We start from the raw sequence: 20,889 nt of genomic DNA, 5'->3' as shown, positions 1-20,889 counted from the left end.
TTAAATGTAAGCCACATACTAAGCTCAGGTTTCTCCAGAAAAATGTGATGGTAATACTTTAAGACAATATCATTTGAAGAATTGTTCAATGAAAAGGAGAGAGGTTGTGTATTCTGACACTTGGTGAGTTCCCTGACACACCGGGGACACATATTCATGTATAAAAGACGTACAAAAGTGCATTTTGCATGATAGGTCCACTTTAAGTGAAAATGTAACTATTTTTGAAAATAATGAGGGAAAATAAACACTCGCATTCATTGAACAATCTTCAAATGATATTGTCTTAAAGTATTACACATCACATTTTCTGAGAAACCTGAGTTAGTATGTGCTTACTATTTAAAACTTAAATGTTATTTATTATCACCCAGCCCTACTTAATTTCTGCTAAGATTTACATTCCTTACTTCTGGTAGAAATGGCTGATCAGCGCAGGTTTGATTTGCAGTTTGAATTCATGCTCCTCATCATATGGGTATGTTTTGTAGTGCTGCAGACATGATCTGTGGGGGGGGGGAAAAGTTTCACCTTTAATCTAATCTTTAGCAGAATACATTTAGCAAACTCAAAAATCAGCGGAAGAAGATAAATTGATTTACTGTGTGAGAAGGAAAAGTCTGTCGTAGGGCAGACCTAGGAAAGTACCGCAGGTCATGATTACTTCCAGCAGGTGGTGCAGTTTCCGGAGTCTGATCACTTGCTCCTGGGGGTCAACCTCAGTGCTCAGGAAATAACACTAAGGAGTAAAATATTCAAACTTAGAATACTTTGGTGACAGTCAATTAAAAAAGGTTGTCAGTCAAATAGTCTTAGGCTTACCAAGTGGTTTAGGGTTGTCAATTCTTCACCTGAGGAAAAAAGTAGAAAATAGAAGAATATCAAAGCAAAGTGTGTTTAATTTAAAGTTTCCTGACTGTATGACTCATGCACTGAGGCTCAATATGACTGTTAGACTCTGAATGACATGCATGTATACAGATAAGTAAGAGGTTACCAATGAGGTAGTTAATGTAATCCTTTCTCATCTTGTCCAGCCCCATCTCCAGCAGCATGTGGACAGGGGTGACACCTGCGAGAGACACGTGGTCGATCTGCTGGTGGTACGACTGCAGGATGAGCTTACTGAGAGAGCTGCTGCTGTCTCTGTGGATCTGAAAGAAATTCAACAAAACAGAACAAACTTCACACACAAGCCTCAATCTCCTCTCAATGATAAACAGTTGTCTGATTCTGCATCATATCATACCCAGGGTTTGATGTCACCGTATCTTAGAGCTTCTGTGACCAATTTCAGACAGTCTCCAATATCTTGATATGAAGTCACACCTGTGATGAAAAACAAAATGGGGGGAAATGGTTTGAACTGCTGCTTTGTAATGATAGATCAAGTGATATTTAGTTTCCTTATTGACAAACTGACTCACTCTTTCTCATCCGAACCCACAGCTGCTCCACGAAATCCAAATCGCCTCGTTCCAAGAAAGAGTTGAAAATGGGAGTGTCCATGTCTGTCGTCGGCTTTGAGTTCTTTTAAAAAATATGGCAAAGCAAGAAAGTTATGTTATTCATCCTGAAATCAATGAACTTGGAAAATGAAATATTCCTTTGAGTTCTTGATATTGACACTAACTTACCTCAGCTGTTTTTGCAGCATCTTCCTGTAGTGTCTTTGCAGTGCCCTGAAGCTCTGGGTGAATAATAAAACAAAGACAGTCTTAACCTACTGTTGTCATGAAATCCTGATAAAGGTGCCTCGATTGAACAAAACAGATACCTTCTAGGAACGCCTTGGTCAGGTTTACAGCTGATGTGCTTTCCAAAGGCTCCATCCATTCAGTCTCACCAGTTCTTAAACCATCTGCAAGAGACTGAAATAACAGAAATCTGAAATATTTAGTTGTCTATTTACGTATTGATACTCACGGTCGTTCACCTCAGATTAATGTGGGACACAAACCTGAAGAAACTCTAGTTCCCTGTACATCTCGTACATCGGGCTCCTCATGTCCCCAATGGCAACTCTGATATTCTGCATGTGAACAAAGATAAACAAGTACACATCATGTATCACTTTATCCTATATTTGAAATGGTCATACTAAAATAAAATTCAACTTTAGACATATAAAAAGTAAGCATTCATGTTAAAGGAAGATACATTTTTAAATGTGAATTACTGGTGCTTACCAGTGTTGCTGTAGAGGACAGGGGAGGGGTCTCCAGGACACTTTCCACATGGCTCCATTTGAAATCCACCGTCACACTGCTCTGTGACTCAACCGTGGTGTTTTCAACAACAGTGGAACCAAACAAGCTGAACCTGGCACTGCCTTTAATCGCTGTCTGTAAGCATCAACAGATGAAAGTGAATGAACATTAATTCACACTGAATTACAAGAAAGGATGCTCATACCGAGGATGGGGGGTGCCTTTTCTTGTGCTCCTGTTTAAGCACGTCCAGGGTTATGAGGGCTTTTTTGTCCACAGTAGAGCCTAACACAAATAAAGTCGGATTAGCACAATTGCCAAAGTTAATGAAAAACAAATATTCACTTATCTGATAAAGTTTCAACAAAGGGTTATTCAAAGAGGTATAAAGCATTTGAGTTATACCCTTGCAGGTAATGGAATACAATTTGACAGCAGACACTTTATTGCCCGTGCGGACGGTTTCAGCTCCGACCCAGGCTGTTCTAGCCGGATCCGACATGTCACATCGCACCCACAGCGGGTGTAAGGCAGGGTTGTTGTCCACAGCTGATACATTAGCATTTTGAGATAATGTGTACCAAGACAGCAACTGCCTAAAAAGCAAAAATAGATTTTGTTTGTCATCAACAGTGTGTTTGATACATGGGTTATACAAACCCACTAGATCTTTGTCATTTAGATGAAGTTTTCTTAGAATCGGTCACCTTGCTTTCATTATTGTGAGCGGCTGTGGTCCCAATTCTGGGAGAGAATTGGCATCATCCTCAGCATCATCATCATTAGCAGTATCTTCATTAGCAGTATCTTCATTAGCAGTATCTTCATTAGCGCAGTTAGATGTTTTAGTCATTGGTTGATCATCGGGTTCATATATTTTTGGAACCTTTTGAAATCACAAAAATAGAACATCACACAAACATGATCCAATGGTTAACTTACAATTGTATATACAAAAAGGATATCTGCAGGTATCTGGAGTAATATCCCTTGATTTAACAATGATGCAGGATTGTATTACACAATACAATTATCGCCATTAATATATTGTTTTAAAGTTATTTATGTATATTCTTTATATTACACAGCGATACTTGTCTAGGATTTGCAGACACCCATTAACATCTCTTAATAACATTAAGAATACTCACAGGTTGTTCACAAATGAATAAAGGCTGGTTTCCACAGTATGTATTCAGCACAGGGATTTTGTCTCCATTCATCTTTAAGATTTGAGTGTCCTCCTGAAATTAATCAGATACTTTATCAACGTCATTAATAGATACATACTCGACCGATTTGTACTAAGGGATAATGAAATACCTCATAGATACATGGATTGTTGCTTTCCTGATCTTGGAGGGACCTTCAAACAAACGAATAAAAACACACATTACTACGACAAGATTGGTAATTAATGGTATTTAAGCAATTCAATATTATTCTACATAAAGGGTGACAGTTCATTCACTGCCTAGCAGTCATCTGACGTTAGCTTAAAAAGGCTAAACAAGCAACATTGGTAAAGTTGAGCACCCAAAAGTAGACTCACCGAAGAGTATTGTAAAACTCCTTTGCAATGGAGATCACCCTTGAGCCCATCGCAAAATAAAAAACGGATTACTTGTTGCAGAACTAATAACATGCAGAAAATAAAAGAGAAGTTAGCAGAATGAAGTTTGAGCTGCTTCTGTTGTCATGTTTGATACTCGCGCGCTGACTTGGGTCCTGACGTCATGAGGTCACAGGTCATCATTTTATTTGTGTTTATTTTCAGTTTACACTTAAATGTGATGACTTGAATTAAATAGCCGTAGTGCATATATAACATAACCACAAATAAAATGTAAAATATATAGAAATTAAATAATATTTGTTGTAGGAAACGTTTACTAAGGAGGTAGTTCGGGCTTTCCGTTCACCGTGCGCCAACATGGCGTAAAGAAATAGTCCCCGCTGAAGCCACTTACTTTAAGGTTGTTTTGTTTAGCAGTGTGATTATTGCAAAGTCAAAATAGCAACGCAATAATTTGTTACTAATCTACAAATGTTTTTCCGTGCGGTAAGCAAGACAATTGTGAAAAATAATCTGTCGGCGGAAGTGATACTCGCCAAGGCGGAGGCATAAAGCTCTACGGGTGACTTACACACTTCCTTTTTTACTGTGGCCGCCATACCGTAAGGAGCTTGGTTCACGGCGAGCCTAAAATAAATAAACGAAAATGGTAAGACATACCCCTCAGATCGCTATGAAAATGTTGTTCTGTAAGTTAGAATGTATTTAGGTGCTTGTACTTGTCAAATAAAGCCGTATTGATTGTCTGTGGTAAGCTTAAATTCGGGTTCAAAGTGGAGCGAGATGGAATGCTCCCGGCTAGCGAAACTAACACGAGGAGCCATTTTGGACGAACAGCTTCAGTCGACCAAGTTACACGTGTGCCTGTCGCCTGAGTGCTAGATATGTTACACGCAGCTATCAGATAGCACTTCGTTAAATGGGGTTTATTTTTTTTGTTTTGTTTATGCTAATATCATGAGACTTAATTGCATGCCTTCAACTGCGTTAGCACCATCTATAATGCTTTAATTAATATCTGGCTAACTCATGTTAGCACACTTAGGCTAGGCTAAGGCCAACAGCCTGACATTTCACGGTAAATCGAAAATGTCTAAAACTTTAATGATCTGCTATTTTCGGTTAAGTGCGAGGTGCACTTGATTTGACGTGTCACCAATTGCACCAAGTTGTATCAGATTGTTTTAAAGTTAATGTAAGTAGTTTGAGGCCCCCACATGTTAAGAGATGGGTTTGCTGGGTCTTAAGACGGGTTTAAATTATTTACATTTCTCTAAAAGACCCTACATAGTTTCAAGTGTACATGACGTTCTATTAGTCATCCCAATGGATCTGTTTCTCAATGTTGTTAAATGTGCTTCCTAGGCTTGTGCCCGACCCCTGATCTCGGTTTACTCCGAGAAAGGAGAAATCTCTGGCAAGAATGTTGTCATGCCTGCTGTGTTCAAGGCTCCAATTCGCCCTGATGTTGTGAATTTCGTTCACACCAACATGCGCAAGAACAGCCGCCAGCCTTATGCAGTCAGTGAACTGGCCGGTGAGTGTGTATTTGACTTGAACTTGCAGGTTACAGGATTTTATTTAAAAGTTTCCTGACTGCATGCATTCACAACATTTATGTATATTGTTTGTAACTTGTGTGATTGTGTTTATTTCAGGCCACCAGACCAGTGCAGAGTCCTGGGGAACAGGAAGAGCTGTGGCCCGTATCCCTCGTGTGAGGGGTGGTGGTACACACCGCTCTGGCCAGGGTGCTTTTGGAAATGTATCCTAATCAACCAAAATTTGAGCTCTTTTAACTAACTTATTTGAGTATAGCTAGAAGAGCTGACACAAAAGACTTGCAATGATGGTGTAATTTGCGACTTACTCTGTGACCAGTGACAGTATGCCTGCTGTCATATGCTGGCACAGATGGCTGACGATCCTTGAGTCTGAGCAGGTATTTAGAACTCTTAATACTTGTGTTACTTCAGTTGTTGTCAAAACCTCCTTGACTTGGGTCTAGATGTGTCGTGGAGGTCGTATGTTCGCCCCCACCAAAACCTGGCGTCGCTGGCACCGCAGAATCAACACAACCCAGAAGCGTTATGCCATCTGCTCTGCCGTGGCTGCAACTGCCATTCCCTCTCTTGTAATGGCCAAGGGTAAGCTCCAAAACATTTGTGAAGACAAAACATAGGGTTAGACATCTTCTTTAATATACAGCTTAGCATGTATCTTGCCATGATGGTGTAATTTGCGTCTGAGCCTGTGAACAGTGACAGTGGCCTGCTGTCGTTAAGCTGTCATAAGGTATTGACGAGTATGAGTTTCTGAGCAAGCTAGAGCAACACTAAAGTCAAAGCTATCTGAAGTTTTTGTAGATAGGTTTTGTTGACTATGATTATCTTGATGTTTAGGACACCGCATTGAGGAAATCCCAGAGGTCCCACTGGTTGTTGAAGACAAAGTTGAGGGCTACAAGAAGACCAAGGAGGCAGTGCTTCTGCTGAAGAAGCTCAAGGCATGGAATGACATTAAGAAGGTAATTTAACATTTTCAAACAGAATGTCTCCTGCCAGTAAGGCCTCTTTTTTTGGTTTTTCTGGCTTTATTTAAATGGTTACATTCTTTTCTTAGGTCTACGCCTCTCAGCGCATGCGTGCCGGTAAGGGTAAGATGAGGAACCGCAGACGTATCCAACGCAGAGGGCCATGCATCATCTACAACCAAGACGGCGGTGTCACCAAAGCCTTCAGAAATATCCCAGGTGTGTTTGGTATACAAATGTAGGTAAATGGCTGTCATGAAGTTAGCTTAAACCTACAGATGTATAGTTTAAATTCCTCTGTCTCAGGAGGTAGTGGATGCCCACCGATGGTGCTAGAAACTTCAAATAAATTCATAGTAATTCCTGTCCCAAGTTGTTTGAATATTTTCTGGGTGTCAGTTGTACATGTTTTTAAATGAGTTAACTTCAAATTCCTAATTTAAATCAAACAAGCTCATTAAACCTGAGTGTTGCTATTTTCCTGTATGAAGGCATCACTCTGCAGAACGTGAACAAACTGAACCTCCTGAGGCTCGCCCCTGGTGGTCACGTTGGACGCTTCTGCATCTGGACCGAGAGTGCTTTCCGCAAGCTGGATGACCTGTACGGAACATGGCGTAAACCCGCTTCCCTGAAGGCCGGATACACGTAAGCACTTAAGGAGCAATCTCCCTGTAGCCCAACTGCTTATGATCAGATCTGTGATGAGCTTCCACTTCATGGTCCGTGTTTTTGAAACTCTGTGATATTAAAAGAAGTTCTGAGTTGAACATCAAAGGATTTTTAATTTTCAATTAAATGTTCAATGTCTTGTTTGCTTCAGCCTGCCCATGCACAAGATGACCAACACAGACTTGAGCAGGATTCTGAAGAGTGAGGAGATCCAGAAAGCACTTCGTACACCTAGGTAAGCGCCTAAAGTTATTTTATATTTATTGCAACTTATGAGCTATGATGAGTTTCCTACTTCCGGTCCGTGTTTCTGAACCCTGATTACATGGAAGTCCTGAGCAACAAAAGCCTTTAACGACATTTTTGTTTAGCCGAAGTTCATATTAAGACTGCGTTATTTTGTCATTACAGCAAGAACATCCACCGCAGAGTGCTGAAGAAGAATCCTCTGAAGAACTTGAGGATAATGCTCAAACTCAACCCTTACGCCAAGACAGCAAGACGTAATGCTATTCTCAAGCATAACCCTGCTGTAAGTAAATTAACAATTCAAGCTAGAAGCATAATCTTAACATTTTAAAGTTTATTGTGACTTGACATCTTGTTCTTTCTCTCTATAGATCAAGGCTAAGATGCTGAAACCCAAGAAGAAGCCTGGAAAGAAGGGAGCACCTAAAAAACCCAAGGCATAAAGTTCTAAACTTGACGAGGTTCAGTGATCAATAAATCATTTGTTTCAAATGAACGAGTCGAACCTTTCATTGAAAAATTCAGAAAGGAATAAAGCACATGTTGAGCATTTGTTATGGTTATAAAAGGTATTGAAGCACGATGGCTTTTATATAGATTAAGAAACTAAATAAAATATATTAATGGTGTGTTTATCTAATTTATTAATCGATTCATTTATCAGTAAGACAAACTCAGCCATCAGAGGATGTACGGATGAGTGGTTTCCTGTAGACCTAGACATAGCTGTAGGATGGGTATCACAGGTAGAGTCCAATGGGTTCGATAAAAGGATACTCCCGAGTCCTGAAGACCGGTCTACAAGGTGAGTGGACTGATTGGTGGTAAGAGGAAGAATCTCAGATGAATCTAATGCAGAAGAGCACATCTACAGCCAAGACCGCCACCAAAGCCTTCAGAGAAATCCCAGGTTTGTTGTTCAAATAGTATAATTTACTACTGTTAGTAAATGGATATCACAATATGATAACGTTTTTCATTTGGTAAATTACTTATCTTTCATTACCTCCTTCCCTTGATGAGCTGTGCGGCACCTGGCGTATCCTGCTTCCCTGAAGGTCGGCTAAAAGTGAGTATTCTAAGGAGCAATCGCACGATAAACTGTTTAAGTTGTGAGCGTTCTCTTCGTGGGTCCAAAAATGGGTTTAGACATTTTGATTGATAAACAGCTTACAATTTATCTTGCCATGATGGTGTAATTTGCGTCTGAGCCTGTGAACAGTGACAGTGGCCTGCTGTCGTTAAGCTGTCATAAGGCATTGACGAGTATGAGTTTCTGAGCAAGCAACACTACAGTCAAAGCCATCCAAAGTTTTTGTGGATAGCTTTTGTTGACTGAGTATCTTCTCTTTTAGGTCACCACATTGAGGAAATCCCTGAGGTCCAACTGGTGGTTCTGAAGAGTGAGGAGATCCAGAAAGCACTTCGTACACCTAGGTAAGCGCCTACATTTCTTTATATTTATTTCAACTTATGAACTATGATGAGTTTCCTACTTCCGGTCCGTGTTTCTGAACCCTGATTATATGGAAGTCCTGAGTAACACAAAGTATTTAACAGAATTGTAGTTTAGCAGAAGTTCGTACTAAGAGTTGGTTGTGTTTTCATTACAGGAACAACGTCAACTGCAGAGTGCTAAAGAAGAGTCCTCAGAAGAACTTGAGGATGTTGCTCAAACTGAACAATCGTGCCTGGCAGCTGTTTATTTCAGCCTGCCCATGAAAACGATCATCTACACGAATATGAGATTTGGACAAGCACTTCGTACACCTAGGTAAGCATCTCAAATTATTTTCACTTATTTCAGCCTGTTGACTATGATGAGTTTCCTACTTCCGGTCCGTGTTTCTGAACCCTGATTACATGGAAGTCCTGAGCGACACAAAGTATTTAACAAAAGTGTAGTTTAGCAGAAGATCATACTAAGACTTGGTTGTGTTTTCATTACAGGAACAACGTCAACTGCTGAGTGCTGAAGAAAGAGTCCTCTGAAGAACTTGAGGATAATGCTCAAACTGAACAATCGTGCCAGGCAGCTGTTTATTTCAGTCTGCCCATGCACACGAATCTGAGATTTGGACAAGCACTATGTACACCTAGGTAAGCACCTACAATTATTTTTCACTTATTTCAGCCTGTTGACTATGATGAGTTTCCTACTTCCGGTCCGTGTTTCTGAACCCTGATTATATGGAAGTCCTGAGCAACAAAAGCCTTAACAAAATTGTAGTTTAGCAGAAGTTCATATTAAGACTGGGTTGTGTTTTTATTACAGGAACAACATCAACTGCAGAGTGCTGAAGAAGAATCCCTAAAGAACTTGAGGATAATGCTCAAACTGAACCATCGTGCCTGGCAGCTGTTTATTTCAGCCTGCCCATGAAAAAGATCATCAATACGAATCTGAGATTTGGACAAATTCACTTCCTACACCTACGTAAGCATCTAGAATTATTTTTCACTTATTTCAGCCTGTTGACTATGATGAGTTTCCTACTTCCGGTCCGTGTTTCTGAACCCTGATTATATGGAAGTCCTGAGCGACAAAAAGTAATTAGCAAAAGTGTAGTTTAGCAGAAGTTCATACTAAGATTGGTTGTGTTTTCATTACAGGAACAACGTCAACTGCTGAGTGCTGAAGAAGAATCCCTAAAGAACTTTATTATAATGCTCAAACTGAACCCTTAGACCAGGCAGCTGTTTATTTCAGCCTGCCCATGCACACGATCATCAACACGGGTCTGAGCTGGAATCGGAGATTTGGACAAGCACTTCGTACACCTACGTAAGCACCTTAAGTTGTTTTCATTTATTTCAGCCTGTGAACTATGATGAGTTTCCTACTTCCGGTCCGTGTTTCTGAACCCTGATTATATGGAAGTCCTGAGCGACACAAGGCCTTAACAAAATTGTAGTTTAGCAGAAGTTCATATTGAGACTGGGTTCTGTTTTCATTACAGGAACAACATCAACTGCAGAGTGCAGAAGGTGAATCCCTAAAGAACTTGAGGCTAATGCTAAACCTTTACACCAGGAATCTGAAAAGTGAGCAGATCCAGAAGGCACTTCCTACACAAACGTAAGCACCGCTAACTAAGTTCTAACATATATTTTTAGCTTGTCAGCTGTGATGAGTTTCCTACTTCCGGTCCGTGTTTCTGAACCCTGATTATATGGAAGTCCTGAGCAACAAAAGCCTTAAATACAATTTCTGTTTAGCAGAAGTTCATATTAAGACTGGGTTCTGTTTTCATCACAGGAACAACTTCCACTGCAGAGTGCTGAAGAAGAATCCTTTGAAGAACTTGATGATATTGACCAAACTGAACAATCGTGCCTGGCAGCTGTTTATTTCAGCCTGCCCATGCACACGATCATCAACACGGGTCTGAGATTTGGAGAAATTCACTTCCTACTCCTACGTAAGCACCTTAAAGTTATTTTCACTTATTTCAGCCTGTTAACTATGATGAGTTTCCTACTTCCGGTCCGTGTTTCTGAACCCTGATTATATGGAAGTCCTGAGCGACAAAAGCCTTTAACGACATTTCTCTTTAGCAGAAGTTCATACTAAGATTGGGTTCTGTTTTCATCACAGGAACATCAACTGCAGAGTGCTGAAGAAGAATCCCTAAAGAACTTGAGGATAATGCTCAACCTTTACACCAGGAATGTGAAAAGTGAGGAGATCCAGAAGGCAATTCCTACACAAACGTAAGCACTGCTAACGAGTTTCTAAAATATATTTATACCTTGTCAACTGTGATGAGTTTCCTACTTCCGGTCCGTGTTTCTGAACCCTGATTATATGGAAGTCCTGAACGACATAAAGTGTATTACTAACCAATGGAAGCAAACGCTTTAGCCTTAAATGTATGTAATTTTAAAAACGTATTTGTTCTCTCCATAGATCAAAACCAACATACTGAAGCCCAAGAAGATTCCTGGAAAGCACAGAAGAACTGCCAAACCAGTCATATAATAAATATTTGATTTCCAATGAACGAGTCAGACATGTTATTTACATTTTTGATTCACAATACTATTTATTTCACAAAAGCTAACAAAGACTATAATCTGTTGGCGCTGTAAGGACACAAGGCAGAGGTAAATCAAGCACACAGGTTGAGCAGCATTTGTCATGATTAAATAATTTGATCATTAGAAAAAGATGGCTTTCAGGCAGGCCCGCAATGTAGCCTTATTGAATACATATTAATTTCACTTGGCATGTAGGTTGTACACTAAATATACAACTATTAATGGCACAACTTTTAAACCCATTTCGTACTTTGTATAAACTGATACATTTTACTCATGATAAAAGTCCATTCATCAGAGGATCTTGGGATATGGAGTATGCTGTACACGCATCAGGCCTCACATTGCTGTACTGTGGGTGGGTGTCAAAGGCTGGTTGAGTCCAATGGTACTGCACAGCCAGCCTGCAAAGTCCACCTGCTCTGCCTCAGACTGCTTGATAAAAGAATGCACCTAAGGAAGAAAGTGTTAGATTGCTATAGAGAAATATTTAGGGAATAATAAAACTGGTAAATAAAGACTATTACCGTCAACTGCTTAAGGTCCGCTCTCTCTGCAGGATTCTTCACCAAACTGTAAAAGAGATGTCATCTTAGAGTGTAATGTAGTTTAACACCACTGGATGGCAGAAAGTCTGGGGAGATGTTTATATCAGATTGGTGTATGATGCCATTAAATATTTCCCAACATACCATTTGTTCACAAAGTCTTGGAATTCAGAGCTGAATATCCCGGGCAGCTTGGGTGGAGGCTGAAATGTTAAAAGGTCCGGTCAGCACTGCATATTTAATGATGAAATGGTAAGTAGATGGCAATTGTATTGATACAGCAGTTGACATATGTCCATGTGGGGATGCGATCACATGATGAGCCCACTCACCTCATTTACTATGTAATCAAGAAGCTCAAATATAGCCATCGGTGGTCTGTCGGAACTGTATGCTGGTGGTAAAAACAAAAAAGATGGTCTCTTTCATGCTTCACTGTCCTCATCACTCAAGGTCACTATTTCATCACGATGCTGTCAGTTTTATTGTGGTAAACATGCTGTAATTTAAAAACCCTGCATAATGTCAGACTTACTGCTGCCTGGCCGCCCGGGGGGCTGTGGCTTTGGGGAGGACTCGCCGCAGGCTGCCTCTCCTTCCACTGGGTAGCCAAAAATCTGTTCAAGCTCCCTAGCATCAGGTGGAGGGATAGGGAAGCGTCCAATGGCCATTTCAACCAGGGACAGACCCATACTCCAGATGTCCGACTGAACTGAGTAATGGGTGCCTTGTAAACGCTCCGGCTGCACAGCACAAATGCAAAAATCAGTTAGTGATTTGCATAAAGATTGACATGCAACAAAGCTGAAATTCATTACATACAGTGACATGTATGTAATGACAAATCGTAAGTTTTTTTTTTGTATTGTCCCATGTTCCAGTGCTGTAAGCATACTTTAACATAGCTGATGCTTAAAGGATATTTTCATACTTGATATAAATGTATAGACAGTCCCAGTTAATTTGTGAGTGTCCTGTTGCCTTGGAGATACATCTGTGACACTCTGGAAAATGAATTGTAAATGCTAATGTGTGAATGAGAGCAGCAGGAAAGGAGGAGTGTGTCCTTTATAACTCACAGACATGTAAGAGCGGGTGCCCACAAAGGAGTTGGCCATGGAGTCGATGAGCTGTCCGCTCACTCCAAAGTCGCACAGCTTGATCTCACCGCGGGAATTCACGAGGATGTTAGAAGGCTTGACATCTGAAAGTGAGACAGCAAAATATTGGGCAAGTGTTCAAGAGGGAACAGACAGTTCCACAGAGGAACTGCTGCAAAGCCTCAGTGCATGCTGTGTACCGTGTGCTTGTTTGTTATAACATTTCCTTTCATTATTTATATGTACAACACAGATCTACTCTCTGCATTCAAAACAGGGAATTACTGTGAGGTGGAGAACAATGCTCCGCATCATGTGAGCTTATTAACAGCACACATAAGCTTAGTATTCATTCATAAATGTATAGCATCTTTTAGTAAATGAAATAGTAATTTACCTCTGTGCATGATCTTGTGTTTCTCCCTCAGGTAGGCAAGCCCCTTAATGACCTGGAAAGACACGTATTGCATATCAGTGCATTAAGAAATGTACATTATTTAGTCGTGCAATAGACATAATGTACTAGCACATTTGTATCAAAAAGAAAACAAATGTAGCTCTAGTGTGACGTCCAGAGCATGAAACTGGAAGGAGCTACCCACAGCGATGCTGACTTTGCCGAGGATTTGCTCCGGGATCTTGCCTGCCTTCTTCAGCGACTGGTCCAGGGATCCGCCGTCCTACAGCCAGCAGAGGATTAAAATATAAACAGTATTTACTGAAAGAACTCTTTGAAATTCAAATATCCTTTATGCATTGCAACCCAATTAAACAAAATCCTTCAATACTAATGAGGTTGTACATGCAGGGCAACGCATACCAGACACTCACAGTCTGTAAAGCAGCACTCAAAGTGAATGCTGTATAAACACGCTGGCAGCCAGAAGTTATTAAAGATAAGTACCATATGCTCCATGCAGATGCTGATTTCTCCATCGCTGTAGAAAGCTCCGTAGAATCCCACAATGTAGGGGGAGTTACACTCGTGAAGCACCTGCAGCTCTCTAATGATCTGGTTCCTAATGGCTGGCTTGATCTCCAGGTGGATCAGCTGCAACACAGCAGGAAGCAGGTTTCATGTATGCTCTTACATCACAAAGAACAGGAAAAAAAGCAAGATTCAATCCTCCTTTATTATGAAATACATGGCATGATCATAAGGAAAATGTTGAAATTTGAACACAGCGTTATGGTTGGCACTCTTTATTGTATGTACAAAATAACTGATTCTAATGATTCGGCCCTTTTAAGAACTATCTTTATATTATTATTTAATTATTATTATTTATTAATATTATACTATATTTATTGTACAATAGTATGTGTATAAATGTTGCAGCGTGTGAAAAAAGGAGCTTCATTTGTAATACTAAATACTGCAGCGTAGCTTGTGAATTTCCATTTTATCTTTCAAGTTTATCCAAGTTTTATCCTAACCTCACATAGCAAATAATAACTTATTTGTTGATACTTAATTCAACTATTAATCCCAATCTGAATCTTCTTAACTGAAGCATTCAAATAAATAGAACAAAATGTGTCTCTCAATTGTAGTGAAGTAGTATAAGGCATATATCAGGAAATGCAAATAATAGGTGAAGAACATGTACTTAAACATTGTGCTTATGTATATTACTTGAATAAATATACTTGTTCATTGTCCACCTGTCTTTTTGCATATATGATACAGTACTCTTGGATGTTGTGACAGTCAGTCTGTTTTTTCAATTAACCAAAGTTCATGTTAAACAAATACAGGAAAATGGGAAACAAATTGAACTGCACACTCGTTAAAAAAACATTGGTGGTGGCTGTAAAAACCAATACATGTCTGCTATACTGAAGAAAATACCCATGTACGTTATGAATGTAATTCCAATGTAGGCTACACATCTCCTCTAGTTACAGTGCTTTTAGTATCCCCACCTAAGCCCTTCTCTTTCAGCTTACCTTCCTCGCCATTATCAGACCTGAGGGTCGGTGGGAGACCTTGAAGACGACGCCCCCGTTGCCTGCACCGAGCTCACAGATCTTCTCAAAGTCATCGTCCTTCAGCTCGCCCACCTTCTGCTTCTGTGTCAGAAAAGCCTCCAGACGTTTTCGTTGCTGCTCGTCCAACTCGAGCTCCTCTAGTTTCTTCTGCAGGGCATCCAAGTTTGTTCTTAGAGGGCAGATAGAGAAAGACAGCGAGAAAGAGGAGTTATATATTGTTAATGTATTCCTACTCAGATACAAAGGCTATTGAATTCATTCTGAGGGATCTTTTTGCAGATGTTCATTTCATCCATATCTACTGTATTTAATATGATATTTAAACCTTGGAGGAAAGACAGAGCACGGAGTGTGACTGCCGCTCGTTCCTCTGGGATCAACATCAACCAACCAAAGAGCCAGAAGAAAGACAGAAAGTGTTGCAGGGTGTGTTTCAGAGTGAGGAAGCTCTGAGTTTGTCAGCGCTGATGCCGCTCTCCTTGTCGCTGTTGTCATGGCGATACATTTTCTTGAGAAATATCTTATGGAGCGAGATTTTACGGCATTTGACCTCTTCTTCCCTCCCACTGCGCTGTATAATGTCTGTTAAAAATCCATTTGGGCTTCTATCAGTAAATGTAAAAGAAGGTGAGTTGAAGACAAACAATAAGTCATGTTGTTTCAAAAAAGTATAGACATATGCTCATGTTGACTAATAGATACAAGAAACCAATCAGCATTTTAGGTATATGTTAAGATTCACTAATAAGGACATTAAATATGCATGCAATGCTCCTACATCTTTATCTCTCAACAAAAAGATTTACCTTTACTTAAAGTACTAGTCTTTTATTTTTGCATGCATATCTGATGACAATAATATCAGTGGGCTCAGTGTTAATTATGCATTTTCACAAGCAGCTAGAGCGTGGTAGTGCGCTCTTCTCTCGGCTGCTCTCCACCACACAGCAGTGAGAGGCTTAAGTGGTTTTATTCTTGACAGTAGGCCTGCATATCCATGGAGACGGGGTACTGAGTTTGAGGTGGTTGTGGGAAGCGTGGGTGTTTTGTCGACAAGAGCTGGAGGTGGAGGAGGCTGAAACACACTCCACACAATACTGTGAGGGACGTCAGTAGCTCCACACTGCAGCCCCCCCCCCCTCCCCTCACTACGGAGAGATTGAGCACGATGCTGGCCTTTTATGCTCCATCCACACAATGTCCAAGGACATCAACTGGAAGGCAAAAGACAAATTATTTCTACAGCTTGCCACAAAGCTCAAGAGAGAAGAAGCCTATTTTACCTTTGGACTTGAACTGCAAATGTATTTGCCTACTTTAAAGTACACAATTATATGTAATTATTAGTTAGATAACATGGACTGCAGCGGAGTACAAAGGGTCCAAAGGGGGAAGATCATCATGGCATCTTTTAATACATTACATTCTTACAATTCAGGCAAAGTGCACATAAATAGAGTCGTTTGATAATGTATCACAAGAAAGGCGTTATTGCATTACCCCCAAAAAAAGGTCTGCAAGAGAACATAACAGTTTTTAAATTTAAGGGAAATGTATTGTTTTGCAACCAAGCGTGCATATCTCAATAGGAAATAAGAACCAAATCCTTTGAGGTTAAGCAGGATATGCAAGTGGTATCTAATCAAAGAGGAATCGGCACCACAAACTACGGTCAACTGCTCTGTTGGTTAATCATTAATTTTCTTTTTTACACATTCACATGAACACTGTATGTCAATATGAATACAGGTTATTAGGTTCTCTAAACATCACTCACTGATTTGAATGAATTAACAGCAACACTTTTCTGAAATATAAAGCCAAATAAAAAATCTTTTAAAAAAACAGGCATATTCTGTAAGTGTGGGTTTTTGTGATAGTACGATCTTTTCCAACATTTCCAAGAACAGGTTGTTTTGTATTTGTTTCCAGATCTGCTCTGATAATGTTGGCTGGCATTATGCAGGGCACTCAGTACACTTCTCCCATGGCTGCCAGCCAGTTCACGCTGAGAAAGCATTTTGCGGGCTATAATGGCAACTCTTTCCACCAGAGTGGAATGGTCTGGGTTCATTAGAGGCTCATCGATTGCATCTAGCTCATCTGCCTACTATATGAAGCACCTGTGCTGCTAGTATGAGCATCAGATACTGTGTGCTTGTCCAAATCACCCAAAATAACAGGCTGATGTATTTGTGTGTTCTGAAACATCAGCCGTTTCTCATCTCGCTATTCAAAACAACTGGTAGGCTTTCATTATTTTTAGCTGAATGATATATTATTACAAGATTGTTTTGAATTGCAAGCGTAAATAATCTCATAAAACAGTTGAATCTGTGTTAAACTGCAAAACATTAATAATGATGGTGGAATTTCTTACTAACTGCTTAAGGGCCTTATATGATCACACTCTTAAACAGAGTAGAGCTTAATTAATGCCATAAATAAAATCTGGGCTTTATAACAAATTAACATGACAGATGTCAATTGAGAAGAGGCAAAACCAGCCGAAATAAAAAACACCTGTAGGGACAAACTATGTACCCAAAGTAAGAGTCTCTAATACTATTCTATGCTTTTTGGGGGGGTTTGTAGCGTACTTAAGAAAACAGGGTTCTACACACTATGTCTATGTAAATTGTTGCAGGACTATAATGATCATTTATTAAGTCAAATCAATCCTCAATTTATAAAAACTTAGTTTACCAGCTCACAGATTACCCTTACATATTTTGGTCCCTTAAGGCACCCTCAATCTTGGTAGAGAAATGTGTCCTGTTTGAACGTTTTGAAAGTAGCCATGCTCCTCAGTCACAGCTGAGCTCCAGCCAAACATTATGTCATCAGCAACAAAGCCAAGGCACATCTTTCCCTTGTGATGGTTCCCACTTCCTAAATGTGAGAATGCTTTTCTTTGTCTTAATAAAATGCATATCTTTGTGGTTTTAAAAACGCCCACAACATTTTAAGATATCACCTTGCTTTACCAATTGACAGTTTTCTCTCTCTTCTAACATTTCAAAGGCCAAATAATCAATTCATCGATATAGAAAATACTAAACAAATTCATTGAAAATGTCCGCTGGTTGTTACCCTATTACTTTTAATTAAAGTTCCAAACTGTGGAAATAGATTTTTCAAAGATGAATGCAGAATTATAATCAGATCTTACGCATCATTTATTGAAAAAAACAATGAATCAAAAAATAAATACATCTTAGCACCCTCAGATATATGATCTAATGATAAAACCATGAACTGTTCCTCCTCTACAGGACATAAGAAAATCCGCCATCATGCGAGATGACATGTTATGTCATTTTCCTATCAACTCATGCAGCTTGTTGCTGGACTGACTGGCTTCCTCTCTCGGTGAAATGATAACTAGAGCATGTTGTCACAACTGTTTAATATCTCCATTACTGTGCTTTGGTAAAGAGTGGTGGGAACAGGTCTTACACAAAACCCCTCCAACACACAGCAATATTATTCTACACGCTGCCTCCCTGCAAAGGTCAGTCTCTGTCTAATGATTGTGCACGCAAACTGGGAGAGATGGAGTGACTATGAAGAAACGACCTGTGAGCTGCACGTTATTCACCTTTACCATGTCTGACACAAACCAATACAGCAGTTGACCGTAGTTTGTGGTGCTGATTCTCCATTAATTAGATAACACCTACCATATCCTGTTCAACAGCAAAGGAATTGGTTCTTATTTGCCATAGAGATATCCATGTCTCGTAGCAAAACCATTAATTTCCCATAACTTTAAACCCTGTTGTGTTCTCTTGCAGGTCAATCTGTGTCAAAAGACTGTGAAAAGAAGTGGGCTTTAGGAGATGGAGCGACCACGAAGAGACGACATGAGAGCTGCACATTATACACCTTTACCATGGCAGACACAAAGGTGATACATATTTCACTTATTATGGCTCAGTTCCATAAGGTGTCCCTAGAATTAAATCCATTGAACTAACATGCACACTGGCAGAGGCCTGAAACAACCTCACCTAAATGGAATGCGTTGAAGACAGATTGAATGTTATTAATTATAGGTTTGCTTTTCCTGCTACGACCTGCAACCACTCTTAAAAAAAACTAATACAGACAATGATGCTTAGTTTTGTGTAAACTATAGTGCATGAAATGATGACTTGATCAACAGGGAACCAGCAACTTAATGTACTACAAAGTTATAGTAGCTTAATGATTGAAGTCATTATGAAGCATATGTATGCTGTGTGTTTTGCACAATAGGTCTGACGGGAAATGCTGTTTAACACTGTCAACTTGAGTTTGAGGTAAATGTTTAGTTTTTCACTTTTACTATTACACGTCTTACAGTTTAAAGTTAAATTGATTGAGTTAAACGAATCTACTGATTAATCAAACATGAAAATAACAAACACACACACACACACACACACACACACACACACACACACACACACACACACACACACACACACACACACACACAATTCATTCAAATTAGGAGACCTAGGAGGACATACTGTAAGGTGAAGAAGGTTTTCTGTTATGTGAGTGCAGATGACTCAAGCCTTTACAGCACATTGAACATGAACCTGACATAAACGATCTATCAGAGATCCCTTATCAATGCTCCTGCTTCACCTGAACATCAGTGGATGAATATGTAATATTGACACTCACTCTGTGGCTCCGGTGCCATTGATAGTGTTTCCATCGGGGATTGGGTTGAGTTGGATGGGCTCTGGCTTCCTTCTCTTCTGCATGTTACACAAGACACACGAAACACACGAGCTGCAGGAAATAAAGATGGACACAACGAGGAGAGCTCTGCTATCAAAAAGCACGGTGAGGTTACTCGACAGAGAATAAGACACACAGCTGTGCAGGAGGGGATGATGCTCTTCTCAATGGGTGGATGTGAATGATCCGGGAGATGAAACGTCACAAAAATATTTACATCTGTCTTCCGGACAGCATGGCTGGGCTTGGGATAGTGCCCCCTCTGCTGGTGATGGGTGGTATGACCATCAGAGGAGGGAGAAGTACTCTTTTAGCAGGACATCGACAATGTAAAAACATTTGAGTTAAGTCAACGTACTAATGTAATCTTAAAGGGAAAATAGTATTCTTTACCAATAGAATGCACTTTATATAATTGAAATATATTTTATTGAAATCAGAATCAGACAAACGTCATTGCCCCTTTGATTAGGTGACATCACAGTTGTTCCGTTTCTGAATACAAATGTTTAAAAAATAAATTAAAATAAATAATAAGAAATATGTACAAATATATGGATTAGAGTTCATACAATGGTCAAAAGTTTAAAAAAAACAATGCTTTTTTACTATACAGGCCTGTAAAGGTACAGTTCAGTCTTAACTTTATCCATAATAATTCTACTATGATTATATTTTTTATTATCATTATTTACAAAGCATTAGCATTTGATTGGAAATGGAGGATTTTAATGAAGTCCTCTGCACACACAGTAATATTTAGACTTGCATTGAACCCATCCTAGTATTAGGAGCAGTGGGCATAATAGTACAAAAAATAGTAAAAAAAAAAAGACCCTTTAGACTAAGCTACTGTGGGCCAATAAAGATAGGAAATAAGTATACATATATTAAAAGTAGTTAAGCACAGTACTTGGGTGATTCATTTAGTAACATACAATCACTGATAACCATGTTGTAATCTAAATCGTGGTTTAATTCAGACCAGATGTGGGACTCGGCCTGAAGATGCCATTTCCTTTTTTCTTTCAATCATCTCAACTGTGCATTTCTCTGGCATTGTTGCATTATTTACACAGAGCATTTCCAATATATTTTTGTTTCTATCCTTTTTGTACGCATTCCAGCATTTTAAACACTTAACGATTGATGGATAAAGTGCTTATATTTGAACACTTTAGTAGATATTGGAATTGACAATTTTTTTACATCTATTTCTATTTTCTTTTAA

General features: G+C 39.5%; 3 protein-coding genes and 1 long non-coding RNA gene across 4 annotated transcripts; 2 read left to right on the top strand and 2 right to left on the bottom strand.

Annotated features, from left to right (window-relative positions):
* Positions 1–406: 406 nt before the first annotated feature.
* On the bottom strand, positions 407–3,923 carry zwilch (zwilch kinetochore protein). Its single transcript, XM_010797390.1, has 16 exons — positions 3,763–3,923; positions 3,534–3,576; positions 3,362–3,454; positions 2,918–3,096; positions 2,616–2,806; positions 2,416–2,495; positions 2,190–2,345; positions 1,961–2,032; positions 1,778–1,871; positions 1,638–1,690; positions 1,428–1,530; positions 1,250–1,329; positions 998–1,154; positions 823–851; positions 603–739; positions 407–506 (listed from the first exon to the last, which is right to left on the bottom strand). Exons 1-16 carry the CDS (start codon positions 3,810–3,812, stop codon positions 407–409), a joined length of 1,617 nt encoding a protein of 538 aa, XP_010795692.1. The 5' UTR covers positions 3,813–3,923.
* Positions 3,924–4,335: 412 nt separating this feature from the next.
* Positions 4,336–7,736, top strand: rpl4 (ribosomal protein L4). Its single transcript, XM_010797391.1, has 10 exons — positions 4,336–4,435; positions 5,152–5,323; positions 5,445–5,551; positions 5,795–5,933; positions 6,189–6,313; positions 6,409–6,538; positions 6,811–6,967; positions 7,143–7,226; positions 7,403–7,523; positions 7,612–7,736. Exons 1-10 carry the CDS (start codon positions 4,433–4,435, stop codon positions 7,681–7,683), a joined length of 1,110 nt encoding a protein of 369 aa, XP_010795693.1. The 5' UTR covers positions 4,336–4,432; the 3' UTR covers positions 7,684–7,736.
* Positions 7,737–8,361: 625 nt separating this feature from the next.
* LOC104967859 (uncharacterized) lies at positions 8,362–11,240 on the top strand. Its single transcript, XR_800766.1, has 9 exons — positions 8,362–8,677; positions 8,854–9,014; positions 9,191–9,340; positions 9,516–9,677; positions 9,854–10,025; positions 10,201–10,319; positions 10,500–10,662; positions 10,839–10,954; positions 11,151–11,240. It is a non-coding gene; the product is annotated as an uncharacterized lncRNA (long non-coding RNA).
* A 64-nt stretch (positions 11,241–11,304) lies between these two features.
* Positions 11,305–19,840, bottom strand: map2k1 (mitogen-activated protein kinase kinase 1). Its single transcript, XM_010797392.1, has 11 exons — positions 19,599–19,840; positions 14,880–15,090; positions 13,834–13,980; positions 13,532–13,609; positions 13,327–13,378; positions 12,909–13,033; positions 12,365–12,572; positions 12,162–12,223; positions 11,974–12,032; positions 11,809–11,854; positions 11,305–11,734 (listed from the first exon to the last, which is right to left on the bottom strand). The coding sequence occupies exons 1-11, from the start codon at positions 19,679–19,681 to the stop codon at positions 11,621–11,623; spliced, it is 1,185 nt and encodes a 394-aa protein (XP_010795694.1). The 5' UTR covers positions 19,682–19,840; the 3' UTR covers positions 11,305–11,620.
* Positions 19,841–20,889: the final 1,049 nt, after the last annotated feature.

This window comes from Notothenia coriiceps, unplaced genomic scaffold (assembly GCF_000735185.1).
Source record: "Notothenia coriiceps isolate Sejong01 unplaced genomic scaffold, NC01 NC01_scaffold00037879, whole genome shotgun sequence".
Lineage (NCBI taxonomy): Eukaryota > Metazoa > Chordata > Actinopteri > Perciformes > Nototheniidae > Notothenia > Notothenia coriiceps.
Note: the sequence above shows the minus strand (reverse complement) of the source record. Positions and strands in the feature narration are given on the sequence as shown.